Here is a 21,599-nt window from a genome sequence, read left to right as displayed (position 1 = left end):
AGGGGTAAAACCTCCCAGCATGCGTGAAAGAAGTGACGCTCAAAGGCGCCTTCCAACTCACCCTTCACGTCAATGCCAATAAGCGATTTCAGAAGCGCTAATGTAATTTCCCTTGATTCTCACCATCCCATTTCTCAGATTTTAGTGTCGTTCAGGCAGAAGCTCCATTTCTATCAGCAAGTAATTAGAGGGCCATTCACCGTGCCAGAAGTAAATTCACTTAATTGCAGGGCTGTTTTCAACACACTGCAGCAGCTCTCCATTATAGAACTATAAACCTCTGAAGAACTAATTTCCATTTACAGAAAAGTTCACCCAAAACAGCACTGAGACTGCCTTCACTCCCATCCTTTTCAGAGCAGACAGCTCTACCTCACAAGCACCGGTGAAGTAAATCCCCCATCCTCAATCTCCAATATAAATGTAAGACCCCACGACATCACAGAGCAAATGCAGCACTGTGTTTAGCCACAACACGGCTGGTGAACCTTTAAAATGTCATTCTTTACTGTCAAATATGCAAGACAGTTGAAAAAAAACCACAATTTAGGGGGATTACAGAAAGAGATTCATAGCCAGAAACAGCTTACTTCAAATGTCTGATAAAATATTAAATATATATGGTGCACAGAATTAACGTGTTCATTTAAGACAGTGGACACATCTAAGTAAGTGTTAAAGATCAGTGTAACAGACAGTACAATGGTCATTAGGTGCATGTTTTGGGAATTGTACTACCCTTTTTAACGTTGGTTGAAACATTCCTTTAAGAGGAAAAAGTCTTTTGTTTTCTTAGAAGTAAAAAAAAAAAGGCACAAAAAACTTTTTAATTTAGTGGAAGTATTTTTTACATAGCCAACATCAAAACATGAGAATGAATATTTAAGCGCTGATCACACACCGTATCAAAACTTTCTAAAGGAAAAGACACAACAATAGGTTTAATTTTAGCAGTTCTTTAATGGTGTCAAAAAGGAAACCATCTATTCTTGCATCTTTTCGATTGTTTCTTCCTTGTATTTGCCCTTCTCCTTGCCAACCTGGCGAGATTTGGCTTTACGCTCCAAGATCTTTTTGCGATCTTTGTCCAGTTTTAGCCTAGTGATCACCACCTAGAGAAAGGACAAAGAATTTTAGTGTCTCTTCAGTGTTAAAGCACAACGTGACAGAACTGTGGTAACAGCATGGCCCAGAAGATCACTGCTGACAGACTGCACCGTATCACCAAGGTTTTATTTGCATAGACTATCTAATTTGGTTTGAGTAGAACAGAGGTACTTAATTGCCTTCTGTATTGCAAAACACTGAGCTATATTAATTTTTCCGGGTACATTCAGTAATCAGAACATATGGACAGTTTTTTCAATGCACAGCCACAACATTTGTACGAACTGAAGAGCAGCCAAATTTCTATCTGTCTACATAAAAATTACTTTGAAGTAAATCTGATTTCCATTATGCTGCTCAAACTTGATGGATTCTACACCCATCTAGAACACAGCCTACACCTGAGTATTTTTCCCACCACCACAAAGGCTAGTAATGGAGCATTATTTCAATTTCTCCATGTTTTCAGCAACACTATCTAAATTTTGGAACACTGGAAAAAGATGCTGGTGCCGCTGGGCATTACTGTATCATTGCTGTACAGCTTGGAATAGCCAAGACATCTGGCTAAACTATAGGCAACAGTAAAAGCTCAAGCATCACAGTGACTCACATAAAGACACTTTAAAGAACACATCTGCTATTGAACACTCGCGAAGTGGCCAGGCAATTATCAAGTACTACTAACATGGACACACAAAAGGTAAATTGCGCAGACCATTTGCTACCAGAGCTTTAATGTTATTTCCTAACAAAGCAACAGCAAACTGAAGCTCTGATTTTAAGCCCTGAAGCAGCTTTCAGTGCCCTCTGTGCCCCCTCAAGCTGTCAAAGAAATAAATGTGTTGATATTACCAAAAGTACTTTAAAAATGCAACAGACAATCAAATCCTAGAAAAACCACACAGGTTGCAGCAGGGCTGCACACTCCCGCTCAGTTCCATCGTGCATTCAGATCTCTCTTAATTACAATTAATCGCTACCTTTACCTAGAAGAGGTAGAAACTGTTCACACCACTACAAGTTTGCAACAAACAAAATATTCTTACATTCTTCTGTTCCTTTTGCATTAATAATCAGAATCTTTATGCAAAGCTTTATCAAGTTCTGATTCCCAATTAGAGAAAACTTTAAGAGAAATAAAGGACTGGCACAAACCTCAATTTCTCCTACTGCTATTTACCACACAAGTAATATGTGCACTGGTTCCATCGCAATGTCACCTTGTCCCTCAAATGTTATTACTGCACACAAGTCATTATGTTGTTTTGGAATAATTCTGCTCTCCCTCTGCTGCACATACCAACCACTTAGACTAGAAAACCTGTTACAACCGGATTTCTTCCACCAACACTTCAGTGTGCGTGCCCACATGGCAAGGCTGAAGCAGACTAATTTCATCTGCTTTAAACCAGGTTTTGGCTAGCTGTTCTGTTCAGTTTGAAATGTTTTCCTGTTATGATCTAAACAGGCTTTGCCTGGTTTTCACAAACCGTAAACATTGTGAATCACTTCAGGCTAAAACCAGATTCAGAAGAACTTTGTTCAAATAGTACACAGGAACAAACCACAATTCTGAGCATCTATCTCAACATGCCCAACACCTCTTTAACCAGTGCAAATGTCACATGGCAAAGATGAAGGATTGTTCTGAAAGATCTATTTTGTGCTTTAAAAACACCAAGTTCTTACAAAAAAGTATTTTAGCTAGACTCCGAAGTCCCTAGAAGCTTCTCCACCAGGGAAGCCTTAGCAACGTCGAGGAGTTCTTGCTTTCAACTGTCACTTCTGTGCTATTGTGACACTGTAACATTTCCTTGTTTATTACCCCCTCCAATGCTGTGGTAACTCAGTCTCTCATTCCATGGGCCATAACAAGGTTCTGCTTATGCCAGCAGCAGCGCCTTCATTTGCCAACAAGGTCTCCTCATGCATTTCAGATCTCACTTCACGCACCGTACCTTGCTGGGGTGGATCCCCACGTGGACAGTTGTGCCATTAGCCTTCTCACGCTGAACACGTTCAATGTAGATGACGTATTTTTTTCTGTACACCTGGACCACCTTGCCAATCTGCTGTCCTTTGTAGTGCCCCCGGACAACCTAAACAAGAACGTAAGAAGGACACAGTCTCATACTTCAAAACCACCTCTTAAATAATTATCAGACCTTAAGAAACACTATCTAATCATCCCAACAGAAAAACAGAACTGCATAGGTTGACATTCCAACTGTGCTCTTTGTATATACATGCTACAAAGACAGCAACTCCTGGATAGTTTCAGCAATCACTAAAATACAAAATATAATGGATCAGAATGGTTCTTTTCACTCATTTTCCCTAACGAAGGAGCTCTGTATCTTTTCAACCAGAAGAATAATGGTCAACTTCAACAGTTTTTCATCAACTTTCCACTTGTCATGGCATTTTAAAACAATAAAGCCACTTGGATTCATTTCTAAACTGATCCTTCAAATATCACAGGTAGCAAATGGTCTACAAAACCCAAAAGAAATCATCCTTTGTTTTGTGCTTTACTGTTAAAAGCTTTTAATCCAGTTTGATAATCAATGCACGTAACTAAAATGCTGCAAAGGTGCCAGCACACTTGTGTTCCTTGTATTTTCCTTCTCACTGATGCGATCTCAAGAAACACTCAACAGGCCAAGTCTATGGCTATGTTAACCCGTATTATTTCTGCAAGACTCATGGCAAAGCCTTAGCATCAGTCTGAATTTGTTTGGCCCTTCCCTTTAGCCCAGGCTATACATGAAAACCAAAGCACAGTCAGAAGTTCACATGTGACAATACATCGTAAGAGAGAGGCAGCACAGCTACCTGGACTTCATCATCCTTTCGGATGGGCATAGAGCGGACGTTGTATTTCTGCCGCAACTCCTTGGAGAGCGGGGAGGACATGATTTTTCTTCGAATGTGAGAAGGTGCATTGAAGTGCCGTTTGCGGTTCTTGCTGCGGTCCGAGGTCACAAATGGATTGAACTTCATTTTGGCTGCATGAAGAAAAACAGTAGTTCGAGAGATGCTTCTAACTCATACACACTGTGCTTATCATCTACACGCACAAAGCATACTGGGGCTGAAAAAGCAATTTTAAATATTTTTAATCCCACCCCCAGTTCACATACCCTCACGAACTGGACTTCAAATAAGGTTAAGCCTCTTCCCTAATTGACAAGGACCCTGTGATTGACAGATGTGCTACACACATGCACATCAGACTGTTCAAATCCAAAGCTCGCTGTTCTCAGAAGTCAGGACACCTGAGTGACTAGTTCTAGTTTTACACTGAAGTGTACACTGCATTCATTTATAAAGAGAATGCATATTTTGGACTGGCAGAGACAGGGAACTTGTACTGCTTTGGTATCTCCAATGAATTGTAACACTAAACTGGTGCACATAACACATCTGCAAACACAAAATATGCTTGGCCTTCCCTAAATCTTAAAAAATGTGTTACAAGGCCGTCTGTCATGGCACTGTTCATCCTGACTGACAAAGGGGGTCCATTAGGTGATGCTTTTGCTCAGTTCTGCGATTTTCGGGTACTATGCACTCCCACCTCCTGCGCAGGCCAGCCTGGGCCCTACGGCAAGTGAGGGCACGCTGTAGGTCAGGGCACCACACGCTGCCTGAGCTGCGTTACGCAAACAATTCATTACCAAACGTCAGACCAAAGGAACCCGAGCTCCTAACTGCGCACCTGGGGCACGGCTCCTGCCCCACCACCCACCCCAGCAGCCGGGCTCCGGGCCGGGCTCCCTCACCAGCTCACTCGCCGCCTCTGCCCGACCCTCGAAGGCCACCAGCGCCCTCACCCTTGGGCACACCCGCCCGGGCCAGCCCCGCTCCCCTCCCCAGCCAGAGCGCAGCGCCTGCCCGTCCCAAGAGGACCCGGGCAGCGCCTGCAGGGCCCGAGGCGACCGAGCTCCCTCCCGCCGCCCCGGACAGCCCCCGTCGGGCACACCGCGGCCGGCGGGGGACAGGGCGGGCCCACCCCGCGCAGGATGGCAACGGATGGGCCCGGGCCGAGCCGCGCCGCCCTTACCCCTTTGCTGCCGCCGCGACGGTCGCCCGGAAAGAGGAACTCGACGCGCTTCCGCTTCCGGAAGCGGCCGCCGGGGTCTCGCGAGATCCTGTGCGCGCCCAGCTGGGACCACCTGCGCCCCCTGGCGGCCGGCGGACACAGGTGCGGCGGGGCGGGAGCCTGGTACCCACCCGGGCATCACTCCCCCGGTACCCACCCGGGCGTCATCCCTCCGGTACCCAGCCGGGCGTCATCCTCCCCAGTACCTACCCGAGCACCATCCCCCGGAGTACACACCCGGGCATCACCCCCAGTTCCCACACGGGTGTCCCCACATCTGCTCCTGCATCCCCTCCTTTCGCCGTGCCCAAAGTCAGGGCTATTTAGCAGCAGCTCCTTCTCCCCAAACCCAGCCTCTCCCCGAACGTGGATGAAAACAGAGAAATCACCAACCAGCTCTCCCCTCTCCAGCCCAGCCAAGAGCCCAACGCCCTCAGCCAAAAGGGAGACCGGGTTCCCGGAACTTCTGCCAAGTTCAGATTGCTCAGCCCAGACCCTGCTCCTGTGGCTACTGTCACCTGCATCCTCGTCTCCAAAACCAACTTACCTGCACAAACTGCTTGTATTTCAGGTAGATTTGGTGCTACTACATTTTTTCAGGACACAGATTAATTTTTTCTCAAGGAAAATTATTTATGTCAGAACACATTGTTGGTAGAAACGAACCAATGAATGGGGTGAGCAGCAGCTACAGACATTTGGTGGGGTTTTGGTTTATAAAGATAAGATGGAAAAGTTTCCGCACTATTGAGCTGCAGCAGGCTGAGAGCTGGACAAATGCCTTTCCCAGTGCCTTTACTCATCTTTTACACGGAGTAAGGAACATTCAGTACCGTCCTGCCACTTCTGGAAATCTGAGTTCCAGTCCATCCTTGAGTTAACTGGAAGCAGGTAGGATCTCTTCCTTCACAGAGATGTTGTGCAGCTGACATCCCATTAAGCCAGCAATACCAGAACTTAAAAGGAATTGGTTTCTCAATACAGCGCAGATATATAGCGCCCAAATTCACTGTGTTGTAACCCTTTACTATTTAATCTTTAATGATTGCCTCAGGCACTTATTTCTAAATACTTAGTGAAGCAAGGCTAAAAGGAAATTAAAGGGGGGGGATGACAAAAAATGGGTTATTTTGTATACCAAGTGGCCCAGTGACTAAAGCCAAACGCAGCGAGTTCCAGCACAGTCCACTCACCTCTCATGAAAAAAGGGAGGTTAGGACACTTGGTACTGTTCAAAACCAAGCACTGAATGTCCAGACATGACTCAGTGCTGATTACAAAAGAGTCTCGTGTTAACTTTCTACACAGTGACCTGGCTTACAGTGATTTCATTGTGTGATAACGCTTAGTTCACTGAAATAATAATTAAAAACAAAAGAAAAAAGCCCTTTTAGATTGATTTTGCAATAGTAGCGCAACAAGAAGCCAATCAAAACATGAGAGTTTTATTTTTAATCATAGAACTAAAAAGGCTAATATTTTATTAGCATAAAGTTGCAAATTAAGAGAGAAATGCCAGAAATCCTTAATAATCTCCACTGTAAAAATGCGAAAGACTTGTGCTTTGAACATCGCCATAACACACTACAGGACTACGTCCTCCCTCCCCTGCACCTCTCTCCCTTCTTCCAAGGACTATTGAGAAATACCTGATTGACATATTTCATCCGAAACTTCAAACGGCTATTCTAAAGCAGATACTCATCGCAGTCATTTACAGCCCGAACAGTTTGTGTATCGCACAAATAAAAAACAACGTTAAATGAGAAATACTCAGAAATTAACTACAGATGTTACTATCTACGCTGCAGATTTCACTTTTTACAGAGCAGTAGTTGAACGCATTTGATAGATCAGTCACAAATGCATGTCTTCCAATTTTTTCTTACCATATTTCATTTTTTTTTCTTAAAAGATAATCTTCAGCAGTCCACATACTGCCTAGAATATACCTAAGCTTTCTCCAGAGCTAAAAATTCTAAGTCCACCATTGCAAAGCATCCTATGCCACACGTTCTCACTCTATGATGGAGTGTAGCTTTAGAGGGACTTACTTAAACTGGAATACATAGAAGTTCTAAATATTTTACTTCCTACAGGGATTTCTTTCTTGGAAAACCACAAATACTTCTGTCAAAGAGTGAAGTCAGGAATATGGATGAACGCTTACGATCGACGGTTTTCCTTCCACTATGGCTTGAAATCATTTTTGTTTGCATTGGTGTTTAAAAGCGTAACTAAGCTCACTTTGTCTCTAGAAAGTGTTTGAAAATAAAAGTGAAATCTAACAAGGTGTGTATGCGCGGGGCAGGGCTGCTGTAACAGTAACTACCTCGCGTTCACATTGGGAGAGATGAAGAGCAGATTCTTCTGTAAACACAGGATGCAGCATCATCACACGACCCACGCCAGCCACGTCCGAAGGCCAAGCTCATCACAACGTAGAGCAGACCCGGCAGGTAGCCGGGGCTTGGCAGTACTCAAAGGCTTAGACCTGGTTTAGAGAACTAAGGTGCGGACTGTTTCTTCTGCAAAGTTTTGTCAGAACTCGAGTACAATTTGGTTTCCACATCTAGCAAAAAAATGTGATTTATTAGGTTATTGCAGTGGACATTTTGGCAGAGAAAGCAGGCACAGTGAAGTACGCATTTGTTATTTCCAAAAAAAGCCAAACAATTTCACTGGTCTGATTTAGAGAACTGGCCTGGACTGCACAGAAGGCAGCGTTTAATTCAGACAGAAGATGGGGAGAAGGGCAGAAATAACACGGCACAGGACACAAGGAATCTGTGACCAGTTTTGCTCGTTTGTGTTGAAGAAATTGTACCAGGGAAGAAATGTGACAAAACTAACAGTACAATCCACCACGCTGCAAAGATCTTCCCTTGCACAGCTCAGGAGAAAGATGCACTGCTAAGGTATTAAAAATTACATCCTTGTAATCCACTGGGTTCACAAGCTGTGAGCAAAGACTCAACAAATTCAAGAGGAAAAACTAGGACATTTCTGCTGTAAACTTCAGCTGGTCACAGTGGATTAGAGGAAATCCTTCATCCAGCAAGAGAAGCAATTGCAATGGAAAATCCCAGCTCCCACCAGGCAGCCGCCACCATCCAGTGGGTACCGCTCCCGGGCACACGGACGCACGCACTGAAATGAAGACAAGCATCTCATTTTCAAGTTGATTTTTGTAAATGGAAAAAAAAATGTATAAAATCTATCCATACATTAACAGATACAGGAAGTTACACAATCCAGTTTACACCTAAAGTAATAGCAATCAGTCCATAATAAGAACGGGGAAAAAATTCCAATGCTGTGATTTGTCCCAAGTCGCTACGGGGCAGAGGACGGCAGGGGGAGGGTGGCTGGCTGCTTCTTCTTGGTGTATGGATAAAACTGGCTACCTTCCCTACTTCCAAAGCAATGAGACAATTTCAACAGACATGTATTAGGAATACTTTTGAAATGCACCTGACTCTATCATTAACACTGAATATTCAAAGATTCATATTATTACAGCATAAAGTCTGGATACTTTTGCCTCCAGGGAAGGGCAGCGGGCAGTAGATAATATCCAAGAGAAATCCTGCACCCATCAGAATTTACAGCATTGATTGAGTTAAAAGATTTTTATTTTATTATTTTTTATCTTATGATTTTTATCCATCCTGGAACACTTAAAATTTGTGTATCCTCAGCTCAGACATTTACAAAGCATGCAGAGACTGTTACTACTCAAGGAACATCTAGGAGGCTACGGAAAATGCGCTGGTGGGTATTGGTCTAATTTTAGTGAACTCATGTCTACCATTACATGCAAGCCACACCTGGCAGTAGTTTTCCCCTCACGCCTCCATTTACTGGAGGCTGCAGAAGACAAGGCTTGAATGAATGGGCATGGAAGCTCAGGTACCACTTTAAGGAATAAAACTAAAAAAAATCAACCTCCTAGCAGGGCCCAGCTTGTGGGAATGCCCACCCTGCTACTGGTGTACCTGTGGGTGAACAGTGTCAGTCTAGGGCTCAGAGAAGATGCCTGACTGGATTTTAAAGGAAAAGGGAGGCACCTTAAACCCTGAAAAGACAGACTGCCTGTGTTTGACAGGTGTATTCAATGTACACACACAAAGCAAGACAGTAAGCTGTGCTCATCATCCACCCAGAAGACTGCACCATTTTTCTGAACACATAGAATATACAACCCCTTTTCAAAATAACAACAACAACAACAACAATAAAGCAGAAGTGCAGAATCCAGACTGTTGGGTGGTCTGTGTTTAAAAAACATAAGAAAGAATAAAAGCTAATGCTGTAAAGACAACTATTCCCTTTCAAAGCAAAGGCCACATAAAACTGTGTTGCTCAGTTTGGTTTTTACTTCATGCCACCTGTAAACACAAGACTGGATATTCAGTTTCTGGGAAGAAATGAAACCCCTTTTACATCCAGAGTAAAAGAAAGGCCCTCCACTGCCTGGATCACAGATCACCCAGGAAAAGGTAGCTGGGGGAAGGCTTCCTCTTCTTGTTTGCTCATTTCATTAGAAAGGTCTTATCTGGACGAAAGAGCTTTCAATAAAAGCACACAACATTTCTTGATGTTATTTCTGCCCTCTGTGTCTAAAGTTTGCTATGGGGACTAACACTTTCCATTCCTCACCAACAGATACATCGCCTTTTTGGCACCATGAGTGGAATTTCTTCCTGATGTATAATTTTTCCTTATACAAAAGTCGATTGTCTAATCATGCAAATCCAACAGAATTCCAAAAAGTGCCACAAGACAGCTCAACTCTTTGCTATCTACTTCCTAGTTTGTACACTGCCATAGGAACCTCCCAGAGAACAGACTGTCATCCTTACTTAGATCTGACGGTGTATTTCATATACGGCATTTCAACCTCTCTTTCTGGGGGAGAGAGAATCGAAATCCACGCCCTGATTCCATTGATTTTTCACCCTCAGAGCTCTGAAATGCATGGACATTTCTTTGATTTGTTGAAGATGTCTTCACTGAACGGCCTGATTAGAGAAAAACTTATTGATTCAATCAAATAGAAAATAAAGACAAAAACACGTAGTGGTAGATCTCTCAATCTTTGCTCCTGTCCTTGGAGACTAGGGTAGAGTTTCACCACTACTGCATTTTCCCCAGCTGGATCTTCTTCCAGGCCTCTGATGCTGTGAAAATGCAGGAGTCGAGGATCCCAGCTACAGTAAATGTTCCTCCAATGATGGCACATATCTGAAACGTACAGAGAGAGGAAACAGGTTTGTCAGTGATGAGGGAAACTTTTACGCAGCTTGAAACTGTGAGGAAGGATATTATTTGCCTACTGCTGGAGCATTTTCTGGAAGCATACTAAGAACGGGGTAACAGTACTGGCGACGTAATTACATGACAATCATTCAGGAAAACCATTCCCTACAGTGGAATAACTTAGTGCTATCCTGAACTCATCACAGTCTGAGCCAATCGAAAATCCCAGCTCCTGAGAGCCTACAGCATGAATGCTGTTCCTTTCTGGGCTAAACTCCACCTAACAAAGCTTTCTAGAAGTTCTGTGTTGCTCATATCTTCCTACTACCGTTTTCTATTAAAAATACCACAGCCCTGTAGTCTTTTCCCTATTTCACAAGATACAGCATTTGCAAACAGGCAAAAGACACTTAAATAGGATGTGAAGGACAGTGACTAACAGAGGAACCCAGCTACCAGTGACACCTACAGCTAAGTCTGTCTAACACTTTCCATTACAAGGGCTGCTTGTAAAAGCACTGCCAACTTAACTCTCAGTGGGCCAAAGTTTTCCATGCACAATGTCTCGGGTTGAATTATTTAAACACCAGTAAAAGCACGTAATCATTTTCAAGAACAGAGTTAGGGAAAAAAATTAATCTCCTGATTAGCATAACAGCCTACTTCAGTTCTCAAGTGCTAGAAAAACGCAAAAGTATTCTGACATGTCAAACCAAAGGTACCTTGGCTCGGAGCACCCAAAATCAGGGGACATCAGTTACAGACTTTGCAACATGCTGCTTCAATCCCCTTATCTATGAAATGGGGACAACGCCAAACCTGCCTCCCAGGGAAACCACGATGGAAAACACATTTGAAGGGTTCAATACCATGACAAGGGTCCTTGTGGAACGCACTCAGGACGGGGTTAATACAAACCACCTGCCAGTAACAAGGCAGCAGGCAAATGCCGTAGGATGGGAAGGAAGGCTGCCCACAGGGTGCCACCCCCACCCCACGGGCTGCACAAGGCTGGGTTCACATGGAAACTATGATACACAATAGTGTAACCTAATAACATTTAACAGCCAAGTTATAATTACACAGGACCTGGCATTTCCTAACTAACTCCCACATTTTTTACTTCATAACTGTGATGTTCTTTTAATTTGGCCTTTTACATTGCGTAGGACTAGGTGGCTGTGAGAATAAGAGACACCGGGTCAGTGAGAAGGGGACAAGATACCGAGCTTATCTCCTGAGAAGGGCCTGCCTGGGAAAAGGGGGATTTTGCTGTGAGCTAGAAGCTGAGAGAGAGAGAGGGGAACCCAAAATCAGAAAGCCAACGTAGCAGGGTATCAGGGATGCGCAATACAACTGACGCCGAAGGGAACCAGTGCCACACTAGACCTATGGTGCCATGTCTCTTCTCCCACGCGCCCTACACCCCATGGGCAAAGTTACAGACAAAAGAGTAAGGTAACAGCAGCAGCGTTCCGCTCGGCAGGGAGTTAGCAGTGGCAACAGAGCAAACAGTTCATGAATGGTGAGCAAAGGCAGCAAAAAATAAAGCAGTCATTTCCATGCGTATTTATAACCGGGCTACATGCGTTCAGTGAGCTCAGTGAAATGCGGAGCTGCAGTAAACATGGCTTTTGCAGGACGGTTGGCATTCCGCAGATAAAGGTTTCAAAAACCAGAGCACCGGCCTGAGGCAAAGTTAGTATTTTTAGGGGACAAGTCCGGCTCCTGCCCCCTGTGCGCCCCCCTCCTCGCTATCCCTCGGAGCATGACGCAGGGTGACTTTTCAGGGAAAATGACCGCAATGGAGTTGGGTTATTTCAGTCCACAGCAGCTCAGCTGACAGGAGATGTTACGCTGCAAACAACAGAAAACCCGTCCAACACTAAGATTTTGCATCATATGGTAGGAAAATCTGATTTCAGTGCAGCAGTGCAAGGGGGTGGGGAATAGAAAAAAAATATATATTCATCTGCACAGCTCTGTACTGCTGAGTGTCTATGAGTCACACACACCTGGCATTCGCTCGGAGCCTGCCTCCCAGCACGCACACAGCCCTCTTGTTTCGCTGCGACAAAAAAAAAAAAAAAGGCAGCACCAGGGTTGGTCTCTAAGTCAGCACAGAAGCTGCACCACCGTGTTTCTCTGTCATCGCGGTTCTAATGCGTACGGAGCACTGCTCCTTAGCAGCACTGAAGGAAGTCGGGCATCATGCACTTATTTATATTTAATGGAGTTTTATACTGGGAATGATCTGCGTTTGGCTCCATGAGGTTAGTCTGACTCAGGCCCAACCATTAAAGGGGGAAGGAAAAGAAATGTTGAAGTGTAATAATGACAGCAGTGAGAGACCATGCAACGTGGGGTACACACAAGGGTTTTGAACAGAATACGATTATAGGATAGTGGCTGGGATGCAGGCTGAAGTCTAAAGGAAAACATGAGCGGATAGGTAAGAGGAGGCAAGGCCGCAAGCAAGATGGTAGAAAGGCAAATGTCAGATACATGACTGTGGACCTTAAAACCTGAAAATTACTTTTGAGGACAGAGGGGACCAATAGGAGTCCCAGGTAATTCCTAGTAAGGTAAGCTGCAGAATCCTACCCAGAGATTTCTGGCTGACCTGCATCACATCTTCTAGAACAACACTGTCTTGGTTTTAAAAATGCCATGGGATTGTGTCTCTGATACGGGTCGGTAACAGGTCCCATATCTGAAATAATTCTCCCTGCAACCATTCCATTTTCCACCCATTATTTCCAGTTTAATGTTTTTAATGCACCTAGAGGGCAGACGAGTCCTCTCACATCAGGAAAAAATTCTATTCTTTTCTTTGATTTTGAACGCTTCACCAGAACTTTGGCTTGTTTTCTGCCTCCTCTCCCCTCCCAGTCCCTAGACTGACCTCACGATAAAACCTTCTCTCAGTTTGGGTACTTACAGGAACTCATAAATTTTCAGCAGTGAAACTTTTCTCCTTGCTCCATAACCTCAACCACGAGGCCATGAATAGCTTCTCTTTATGGGGAGATGCCTTGATTTTAAGCAGTACGGTTCAACAGGCAAAACCTACTGCGTTTAATGCTATGCCAAGTGTCTGTGGTTAACCCCACCAAATCCCTGGCAAATTCACAGCACAGTGACAGTGGCAGCACTGACCCACAGGCAGAGCTAAATCTTAGTTAGTACTGAATTTTTTGAAGTGTGACACGTAAAGTAAAATCTATGCTAAGCCAATGCCTTTTGTCCTGCACAGGAAGCATCTCTCACATGGTACAGAAAATTAGGATAATTCTTCATGCCACAAAAACCCAAGGAGCAGGCACAAGTTAGAGTGGGTCTGCTGGGAACACAGAAGACCTGTGAACCCTGCTATGGTGCTACAATGCTGCTCTCAGCAGCACTTAAGTTTTTTGGGCTAAACTCATTACTAACAAAGAGCATCAGATAATCTTCCCAGCAGCAGAATGAGATTCCTTTGGCTCCCTGCTGAACAGCCAACACCCCCTCTCTCACCTGATCTCTCCACATGGGATCATCCCTCCACAGTGCATCCTTTCCTCCAACATCGACACTGTTTCCCCCCTAACGTCCTTTTCAAGCCCACAGGATCCTCCCCCATCCCCAGGACACATTTAAATTTACTGAAAACCACACGGGTGCCCTACTAAACAATCTGCTCACTAAAAGGATTCATAGGTGACCCCCCTGCCCCAGAGACCCTCTTGTGGTTTTTAAATCAAGCAGCTGCTGCTCAGAAAAATCTGATGTTTTCCATGGCCAGCTCCATTTGGCAATGACTCCAGATGCCCCAGCACAATCTCTGTCTGGACCTCAGCCCAGTGCTGATCATCACTAACTGGTCTCCAGAGCAACTGTGATGCAAAAGGCCGCCCTGGAGATACAGGAAGGGGCTAAAGCAGTGGAAAGGACAACGGAACAGATCAAGTCATCAGAACAGGGAAAGGAAACCTAGGACAAAAGGTGTTTTGATCCTCTGCAGTGCTGCTTCCCTCCTCCAACCTTTTCAATGCCACCTTGAATGCTGTAAAGCTTTACGTGTAGCCAAGGCTGCCCTACTGTAAAACATTCCTAGCCTAAATAAGAGCAAAAGCAGGTCATCTGTACCAGGGCCAGATGGTCTGAACTGATAGCCACGATACGGCATCTATAACAAGGATCTGCCTCTAAGTCAGCCACGTCTGACAAAGGTCTGTCACACCTGGGTGACGTACTGTGTAACGGCTACTGCAGGTATCAGGGCCACCCACATGGCTCTACAGGAAGGACTTTCAATTGGAATGGCCCCAAGTGAGCTGCTTCAGACTACATCCATTTATAAGACCAAACAAAGTAGACAAAAAATCAAATTGTAACACTCTTCTTCAGCAGTCTAGCAGCCAGCACGTGCCTGGATAACTTTACAGACAGGACGGAGCAGAATTCTAGCTGGGGCCATCTGAAATCCAAAAGGTCATTGTGGCAACCAGTGAGGAAAGCCTCTACTGTGGACTCCTTGTGTAAACTCCGAAGCACGGTATCAAATTCAATGAAGATCCTATTTATATGAATGCAGTGGCATAACAGCAGTAAATCAATGCTAGCAACGGACATGCCGAAGAATAATGGCAGCTATCAATCATTTCCAAACGCTATTTCCTGTTAAAAATACCTCCACACCCTCACCCCCAACAAGGTGTGTAAGAAACCTATGAAAGCATATTGTTAGGGAAAGTAGAGGCAGTATGAAATGCCAAGTCATAAAATGCTGATGTTTGACCTTTTTTACGATTATGTTTCGAAATCAAACAGATGTGCTAAGAAGCGAAGGTCTTAAACCACGACATTCAGATTTTACTTCAAGTCCCTTTCTCTTGTGTATCCTAGAGATCACGCGCATTTCTAAAGTTAAGTGAGGGAACTTGGTGTTTATCAGAAGCTGTAAAATCAAAATCTTTAGGTGCAGCACAGCCACACTCTTTTATGTTACTTCAAATTAAAATATTCAAACAGTTTAAAATCAAAATCCAAGGTCTTCATTCCAGCCAATTTATCAACTATTTCACATTCTACCATGCCTCACTGGCACAGCAGACTGTAGCTTAAATTTTAAGCCAACTCCCTCTGGACACATTTTCTTAAGTTCTGGAAGATCTTTAAATAGCTTTTTGCCTAACTAGCGGTTTGGACAGTACAGCTTTGTTACAGATGCTGAGATCAGTACTGCAGGATGTTATCTGGATAGATCAAAACATAACTTGTCAGGAAAACACCTCTGGAATTTGATAATGCAGCTCTTCTCCACTACTACCCAGGAGTAAATGCCTGGAATTGGCAAACCTGTATTAAGTCAAACAGCAGCACTGAGTAAAACAACTGCCCTGCGTTCTCTGCAAGTTAGATCTCATCATTAGAGAGACGGTTTATTGCAGCATGCTCTACTGCATACCGCACTAGCTTTACTTCCAAGTTTCTGACATGCTGCAATAGTGCCTATCCTGCCTAGACAGAGCCTGGCACTTCTGGAAGAGGATAATTTTCTTTCTTCTTGTGCCTAGCTATTAAATCAAATTGTCAGAGCGTAGGGCTTACCAGTTACCTCATTTAAACTTCAGTACAATTGCGGTGATGTACTGCTTTATTTCAATCATGTCACAACGCTCTGAAGCAGAAACTCAATTCTTCTGGACAAGAAAGGCTCAGAAGAGAAATGAAATGCAGGAGAAAGGGGAATTAGAGGTTTAGAGTAACTCACCGATGTGATAAACCTGTACAAAGGCTGTCGCCTCTCTGTGTATTTCACTGTGATGGGGCTCAAATCGTAACGAAACCAGATAGCTGGGATAATGCGGCCAGTGTGACTGTAGGCTACATACTCCTAGAAAAGAAAATGGGGGGAAAATGGCAGAAAATGTGAGCAATTTCATTTCAGATTTCAGAGCAATAAAACTGCTTCTGTGGATCTGGCCCTTACTCCACTGTTTTTGTACTAATGATCAGACTGAAAGAAGCAAACAGTTAATTCATGTACGACTGCCCACCCCCACCCTTATCAAATAGGAAAACAAGTTCTTTACAGTCTGACAATGATACAGCTGGGAACAGAGAGTGACGGTGCTTACTCTCACCTTCATTCAAAGTTACAGAAGTAAACAGAAAGGCCGTCATTGATTTCTCTAGCTTAGATCTGCGCTATTAAATACAAGCAGTCGCTAAGTGGTTGCAGGTGAAGTTTTTGTAGTGCCAGTATGTAAGTCGTATACTGGGATATTCATCAAACAAATGGAATTTAGTTTGCAAGAACCTGAAAATCCCTTCTTGTCCATGCACTCAGCACAGCAAGCAGCAGCTCCCCTCTGTAAGGCCCCCCTTGCACTGGGACCAACAATGTGAATGCTTTGCCCACTCAGTACGAATCTCGTAGAACCATGTTTAAACCATGTTTAAAAATCATGCTGAAAGCCAAAATGAAACTGTATTCAGAAAAATATTGGCAAAGATTCAAAAAATAATCCAAGCCAGTTCGGGAGAGACCTCTTCAAATTGCCAGTGATAATCGTCTCTAATCCATTTCTTTAATAACAGGTACAGTGCAATCAATCAGCCACAGGACAACACCCCAACAAGACATACTGCACAATGCCAACGTAGAACAGATCCTAACATCAACTTAGTACCAAAAGTCACATCTTTTTGAGCCGATATTTTTTCTGTGCTCTCAGTGGGAATATATATCAATTTTCAAGGATCAGGACATTTATCTTGACAGATTGAAGAAAAATCAAAGAAAAGCAGGCTGGGGACTCAGCAATCCAATGAGAGCCACCAGCACCAGCCTGGCACACAATGCCTCCTTACCCACCTGCTCTTCCCTTCTTTAGCCCTATGACATGCCTGCCAACTCAGATGACCTCTTCTGTTTTAATTTTCCTTCACACAGAGGCAAAGACAAACTCAAATACTTTGGAAAGATGAAGAAAGAACAAGGGAGAGGCTACCCACGAGAATGATACCAAAAAGATAATTTTACTCTCTGTGAGCTCAGAGGGAGCTAGTGAAACAGTGTCTATCTCCTTCACTAATTTCACATAAATCCCAAATTTCCCTCTAGTTTTTTTTTTCCATGGATGACAAGAGAAGCGGAAAGCAGCTGAAGTCCCTAGTCATAACATTTTCAGGGCTCTTACTGCAGAAGTTCTGCAGCGTATCTTGGGACAGTGGCTATCTGGGGAACTGAGGAAACAGAGGGCCTAGGAGGTAAAAGGGGAGGGGAGACAGACAGTCCACACTTAAGACTCTACTCATCTCTTCATACTAGTCAATCTGTGCCAGACTATTCCAATGGCTTCCAATTTCTGTTTCCTACTGATCAGTATGGGAATCAGGGACTAAAGCACCGACAAAAGAATTTTTATTTTTAATGAGAAGAAAACGCCGAGGCAGCACTGTTTCTCTGCACTTCAGTTTTGATAGAACTGACATCATTTTTCCCTTCCTCTCCCCTTTTCCCCACCAGTAAGCCAGCCCTAATGAGTCAGCCTTGGCTGAATGCCCCAATTTGCAACCATGCTCACAGAAGTGTCAAAAGCTCCTGCTGTCTATTTTCCAAATTACTTTCAGAACTTGCGTTGCAAGAGTCTTATCAGAACAACAGTTGTGACATTAAGCAGAACAAATACATTGTAATCTGAACAGAGGGAGACATCCAAATCATTGGGACACACTGTACAAGCAAGCCCAAAAGTCACTAGACAGGAACGTTAATCTCAGAACTAGTCCATGACAGTGCGTATTTGATTCTCAGTTATGGCAAACTAGGAGTAATTAGATATTATAAAGTGATTCTGTACTTTCACTTAGCACCTGACTGGCAAATCGCTTTCAATTGAAAGAGGCTTTTTACCTTAAAAAATAAATAGGGTCTTTTTAAGTTCAATACATTGTATTATTAAAATACAAATATCTTCACATTTAATGTAAACTAATTTAAGAATTAAAAAGTCGTCAATAACTATCATAATCCACTACAATAAAGTAGGCACTGTGAAATAGCCAACCAGTACATATTTGCTGATGCAGATTCAGTGGCTTAATATCTGAAATCAACATGTGTAAAAAGCTAAAAACTCTCCTAACTTATTTGTCTGATACATGCATCACAATTGAGACTGTTTTATTAATAAAACCATAAGTAAGTGCTCTTTTGCACGTTCAGTTGAACTGCAATTTCCATCCAGATGCATCTTGACACAAACCACAAGAACTTCTGCAGCTCGTAAAAACCTTCCACACAATTTATAGAAATCTAGATCAGTTAAAGTGACGTATAGGGGTAGGAATACCTTTCTCTAGAATAAAAACAATACCACCACCTGCTCTGACAAGCCCTGACAACCCCAACCCTGGTAAATGCCAGCACCAGGAGCAATGGGAAGGCCTACTCTGAAGAGCTTCAATTCCTCCTTCTCCCAGCAGAGGCTACTGCTCACCTACAAACCAATGCTCATGGCTGCAGAGCAGAGGAGCAAGAGGGAGGAGGAATGATGACTGAAGATCCTCCATGCATCCACTGGGCTGCAATGGGGAGCTTCTCTGAGAACTACTTGCTTCTTTACCTTATTTGCTACAGTATATTGGTATGAGTATCGCTGCTTGCCGCTCATGTCTTCATACACCGTCGGGACTATCTTCAATATGTAATCATGAGATGCAAGAGCTGCGGCCAGGAAAGGGAAGGAAAGTATAAGTTAGCATTCAGAGAAAGGAAGCACAACCTACATAACATTTCAAAGTTAAGTGTGTGCGAAATAAACTAAAACAAGTCACGTCACAAAAAGGGTATGTCCCTCCTCTTTATCTCAGATTCTGTGACAAAGTGACAATTTCACATCCTACATTTATTTCCTTTGTACAAAACTTTGTAAGGCACTCAGGTGACGCCAGAACCTGCACACCATTCTAAGACTTCTGTAGCACCACGACCCACAGAGATCAGTTTGCGTCACTTGAACCTTCCTAACTGCTTGCAGGTATAAATGGTAGGACTTATCAGCACCACAAAAAGCTGTCCTGGATAAATCAAGAACGAGCTAAGGTTAGAGCTGCAGCTCACTGAGCTCTTTTGACAGAAAAAGCTGAGGTATCACAACCTGTGTAGTCCCTTTTCTTGTGTACCCATGTTTGTTTCTTTCTTTCTTTCTCTCTCTCTTTCTCCTTCCTTCTCCTACAACTGCTTAACAATTATTAATCCAATTCTTTTCATGATTTAAATGGCTTGGGCCATTTTTTGTGTCTTCTGAAACAGTTCTAAACTAGAATTCTAAATGATTTCTCTGCAGGATCCTTTGACAAAGTGTAACACAATGACGTTTGGCTCCTGGAGAGGAAAAAAAAAAAAACAACACAACCACAATTGTCTAGCTTCAGGAACAACTATAGAAATTTTGTTCCAAGAAGTGGACAAGAATGATATCCTGCGGGAGCCTGAACACTTGAAGAAGAAAAACTGTGCTGAATTGTAGCATGCACTGGAAATTACTTTTTGTGTTGCTGGTCATAAAGAAGGGCAATGAAAGTGTCTATCCTTCCAGCCACAGGGTAGAACTTAAGGTAAGAGCTAACTTGCAACACGAGAACAAGGAAAAGTTCTGCTGGTGGTGACAGCAGCTAAGGCAAGCTATAGGAATAGGATATGGATAAAAAGCTCAGTAACTCTGAGTTTGTCATAATAGAGCTGGAGACAATGTCCAGGTTGCAGAAGGGCTGCAAAGGACCTTTTGGGCTAAGACTTCTCTATGGTACTGGAGAAAATGGAAATGTCAGTCAGCAATGTCGAGATGATTTTGGTTAGAGAGGCAGATTAAAGACTTCTAGATACACCAGTGTTGCACGAATGGCCCTGTTTTCCCTCTTGCAGAGTGGCTAAAACCTGTAATCACCAAGAATACATACGATTTGAGCTGAGTTTGTCTGCTCCCTCCAAGGCATTGAATGCTCCATGAACGTTATGGACCTGGAAAGCAAAAAGACATATGAAGGAATTATGCTCTGACTTGGTACGCTTGACCTTTGCTTCCCTATCCTATCCTGTAACGAGGAGATCAGCCTGATTCAACCTTTCCGAAAACAAAGCTGCAACCCAATAAAAGATGACTTGAAATATCTTTCAGTGACCATCACCACAGAGGCTGGTTCCAAGTAAAAAATTTGATTTCACAACGTCTTACAAGATGAAACTCCTAAACCACTCCAAAGCTAAAGGAATTGCAGTTGGAAGAGGCCAGTTGTGAAATTTCATTGTGAGGTATTTCCTAAGAAATAGTTAGCTTTGCATAGTTAACTGTGAAATTCATTTATCAGGCTGAAAGGGAAATAAATGGGAGTCAAATTCTGCTAAAAACTCAAGAGTTCTCTTGTAAAGGCAGCTCAGGCCAGAGCAGTTGGGCTTGTAGCGCTGTAAGTCATCAGCCCAGCTTTCACACCACATACACTATGACCTTGGAGGTGGGGAGGACACATGCCAACACTGCCATCCATTCAGCTTTTCCTGCAGCTGGTCCCAGGCATGCAAGTATCTGTTTGCCCAGAATAACAGGATTTCCATCCCATGCCTTCCACATACTATGATCTGGAGTCTGATGTCCACCAACAGAATAATCAGTTTGTGAACTCTCTAGACAGGGAAAACCCCACCGCAACAGCTGTAGATCAGAGGCTGCATCATTCACATAATGTACAGTAAGCTATACAGAACAGACAAGTAACTCCACAACCTAGAAATTCCTGACCTTAAGCCAGACAACAGGGAAGAAGAGTTTGGAAGAAGTATTTGGTCATTGGTGTGACCAAGTTTCACCTCACTAACAGGGCAATGCAATCTCCTTCCCAGACCCTCTCAACAACCGATAGCATGTGGATGTATTTGTCTCATCCTAATGGCTGTTTCCGTATTCTGAATGCTACAGAGTTGATGACGATTTGGAGGAAATAGCAACTGAACCTGTTTCTCTCCTGAGAAAGGAAATTCTAGAGAAACAAAATGATCAGAAAGTTCGACTCAACTGGCAAGATGCTGGTAACAAGCACAGAGCAAAAGCAGCAGCTGAACCTTCTACAGTGCCTT

The 21,599-nt window shown here is 43.5% G+C and overlaps 2 protein-coding genes across 2 annotated transcripts in view; both read right to left on the bottom strand.

Moving 5' to 3' along the window:
- Positions 1–940: 940 nt before the first annotated feature.
- Positions 941–5,237, bottom strand: RPL26L1 (ribosomal protein L26 like 1). Its single transcript, XM_074603940.1, has 4 exons — positions 5,177–5,237; positions 3,946–4,118; positions 3,069–3,209; positions 941–1,112 (listed from the first exon to the last, which is right to left on the bottom strand). The coding sequence occupies exons 2-4, from the start codon at positions 4,111–4,113 to the stop codon at positions 984–986; spliced, it is 438 nt and encodes a 145-aa protein (XP_074460041.1). The 5' UTR covers positions 4,114–4,118; positions 5,177–5,237; the 3' UTR covers positions 941–983.
- Positions 5,238–8,385: 3,148 nt separating this feature from the next.
- The window catches only part of ERGIC1 (endoplasmic reticulum-golgi intermediate compartment 1), a 60,838-nt gene continuing 47,624 nt past the window's right edge, over positions 8,386–21,599 (bottom strand). The window contains exons 7-10 of the mRNA XM_074603857.1: positions 20,429–20,489; positions 19,093–19,193; positions 16,233–16,355; positions 8,386–10,462 (exon numbers count right to left, since the gene is read on the bottom strand). Coding sequence (XP_074459958.1) covers positions 10,355–10,462; positions 16,233–16,355; positions 19,093–19,193; positions 20,429–20,489 — 393 coding nt within the window. The 3' untranslated portion in view covers positions 8,386–10,354. The remainder of the gene's footprint in view (positions 10,463–16,232; positions 16,356–19,092; positions 19,194–20,428; positions 20,490–21,599) is intronic.

The sequence above is a fragment of the Larus michahellis genome, chromosome 11 (genome assembly GCF_964199755.1).
Source record: "Larus michahellis chromosome 11, bLarMic1.1, whole genome shotgun sequence".
Classification (NCBI taxonomy): Eukaryota; Metazoa; Chordata; class Aves; order Charadriiformes; family Laridae; genus Larus; species Larus michahellis.
This window is presented reverse-complemented; position numbering and strand designations above follow the sequence as displayed.

Bases quoted from the DNA above. Each gene is read 5' to 3' on its own strand.
- RPL26L1 (XM_074603940.1), bottom strand. From the start codon at position 4,113: ATGAAGTTCAATCCATTTGTGACCTCGGACCGCAGCAAGAACCGCAAA. The intron at 3,210-3,945 runs GTAGCTGTGCTG...GTTCTTGTTTAG, and splicing joins GAAAGGATGATGAAGTCCAG to GTTGTCCGGGGGCACTACAA. The intron at 1,113-3,068 runs GTACGGTGCGTG...TCCTTTCTCTAG, and splicing joins TGGGGATCCACCCCAGCAAG to GTGGTGATCACTAGGCTAAA.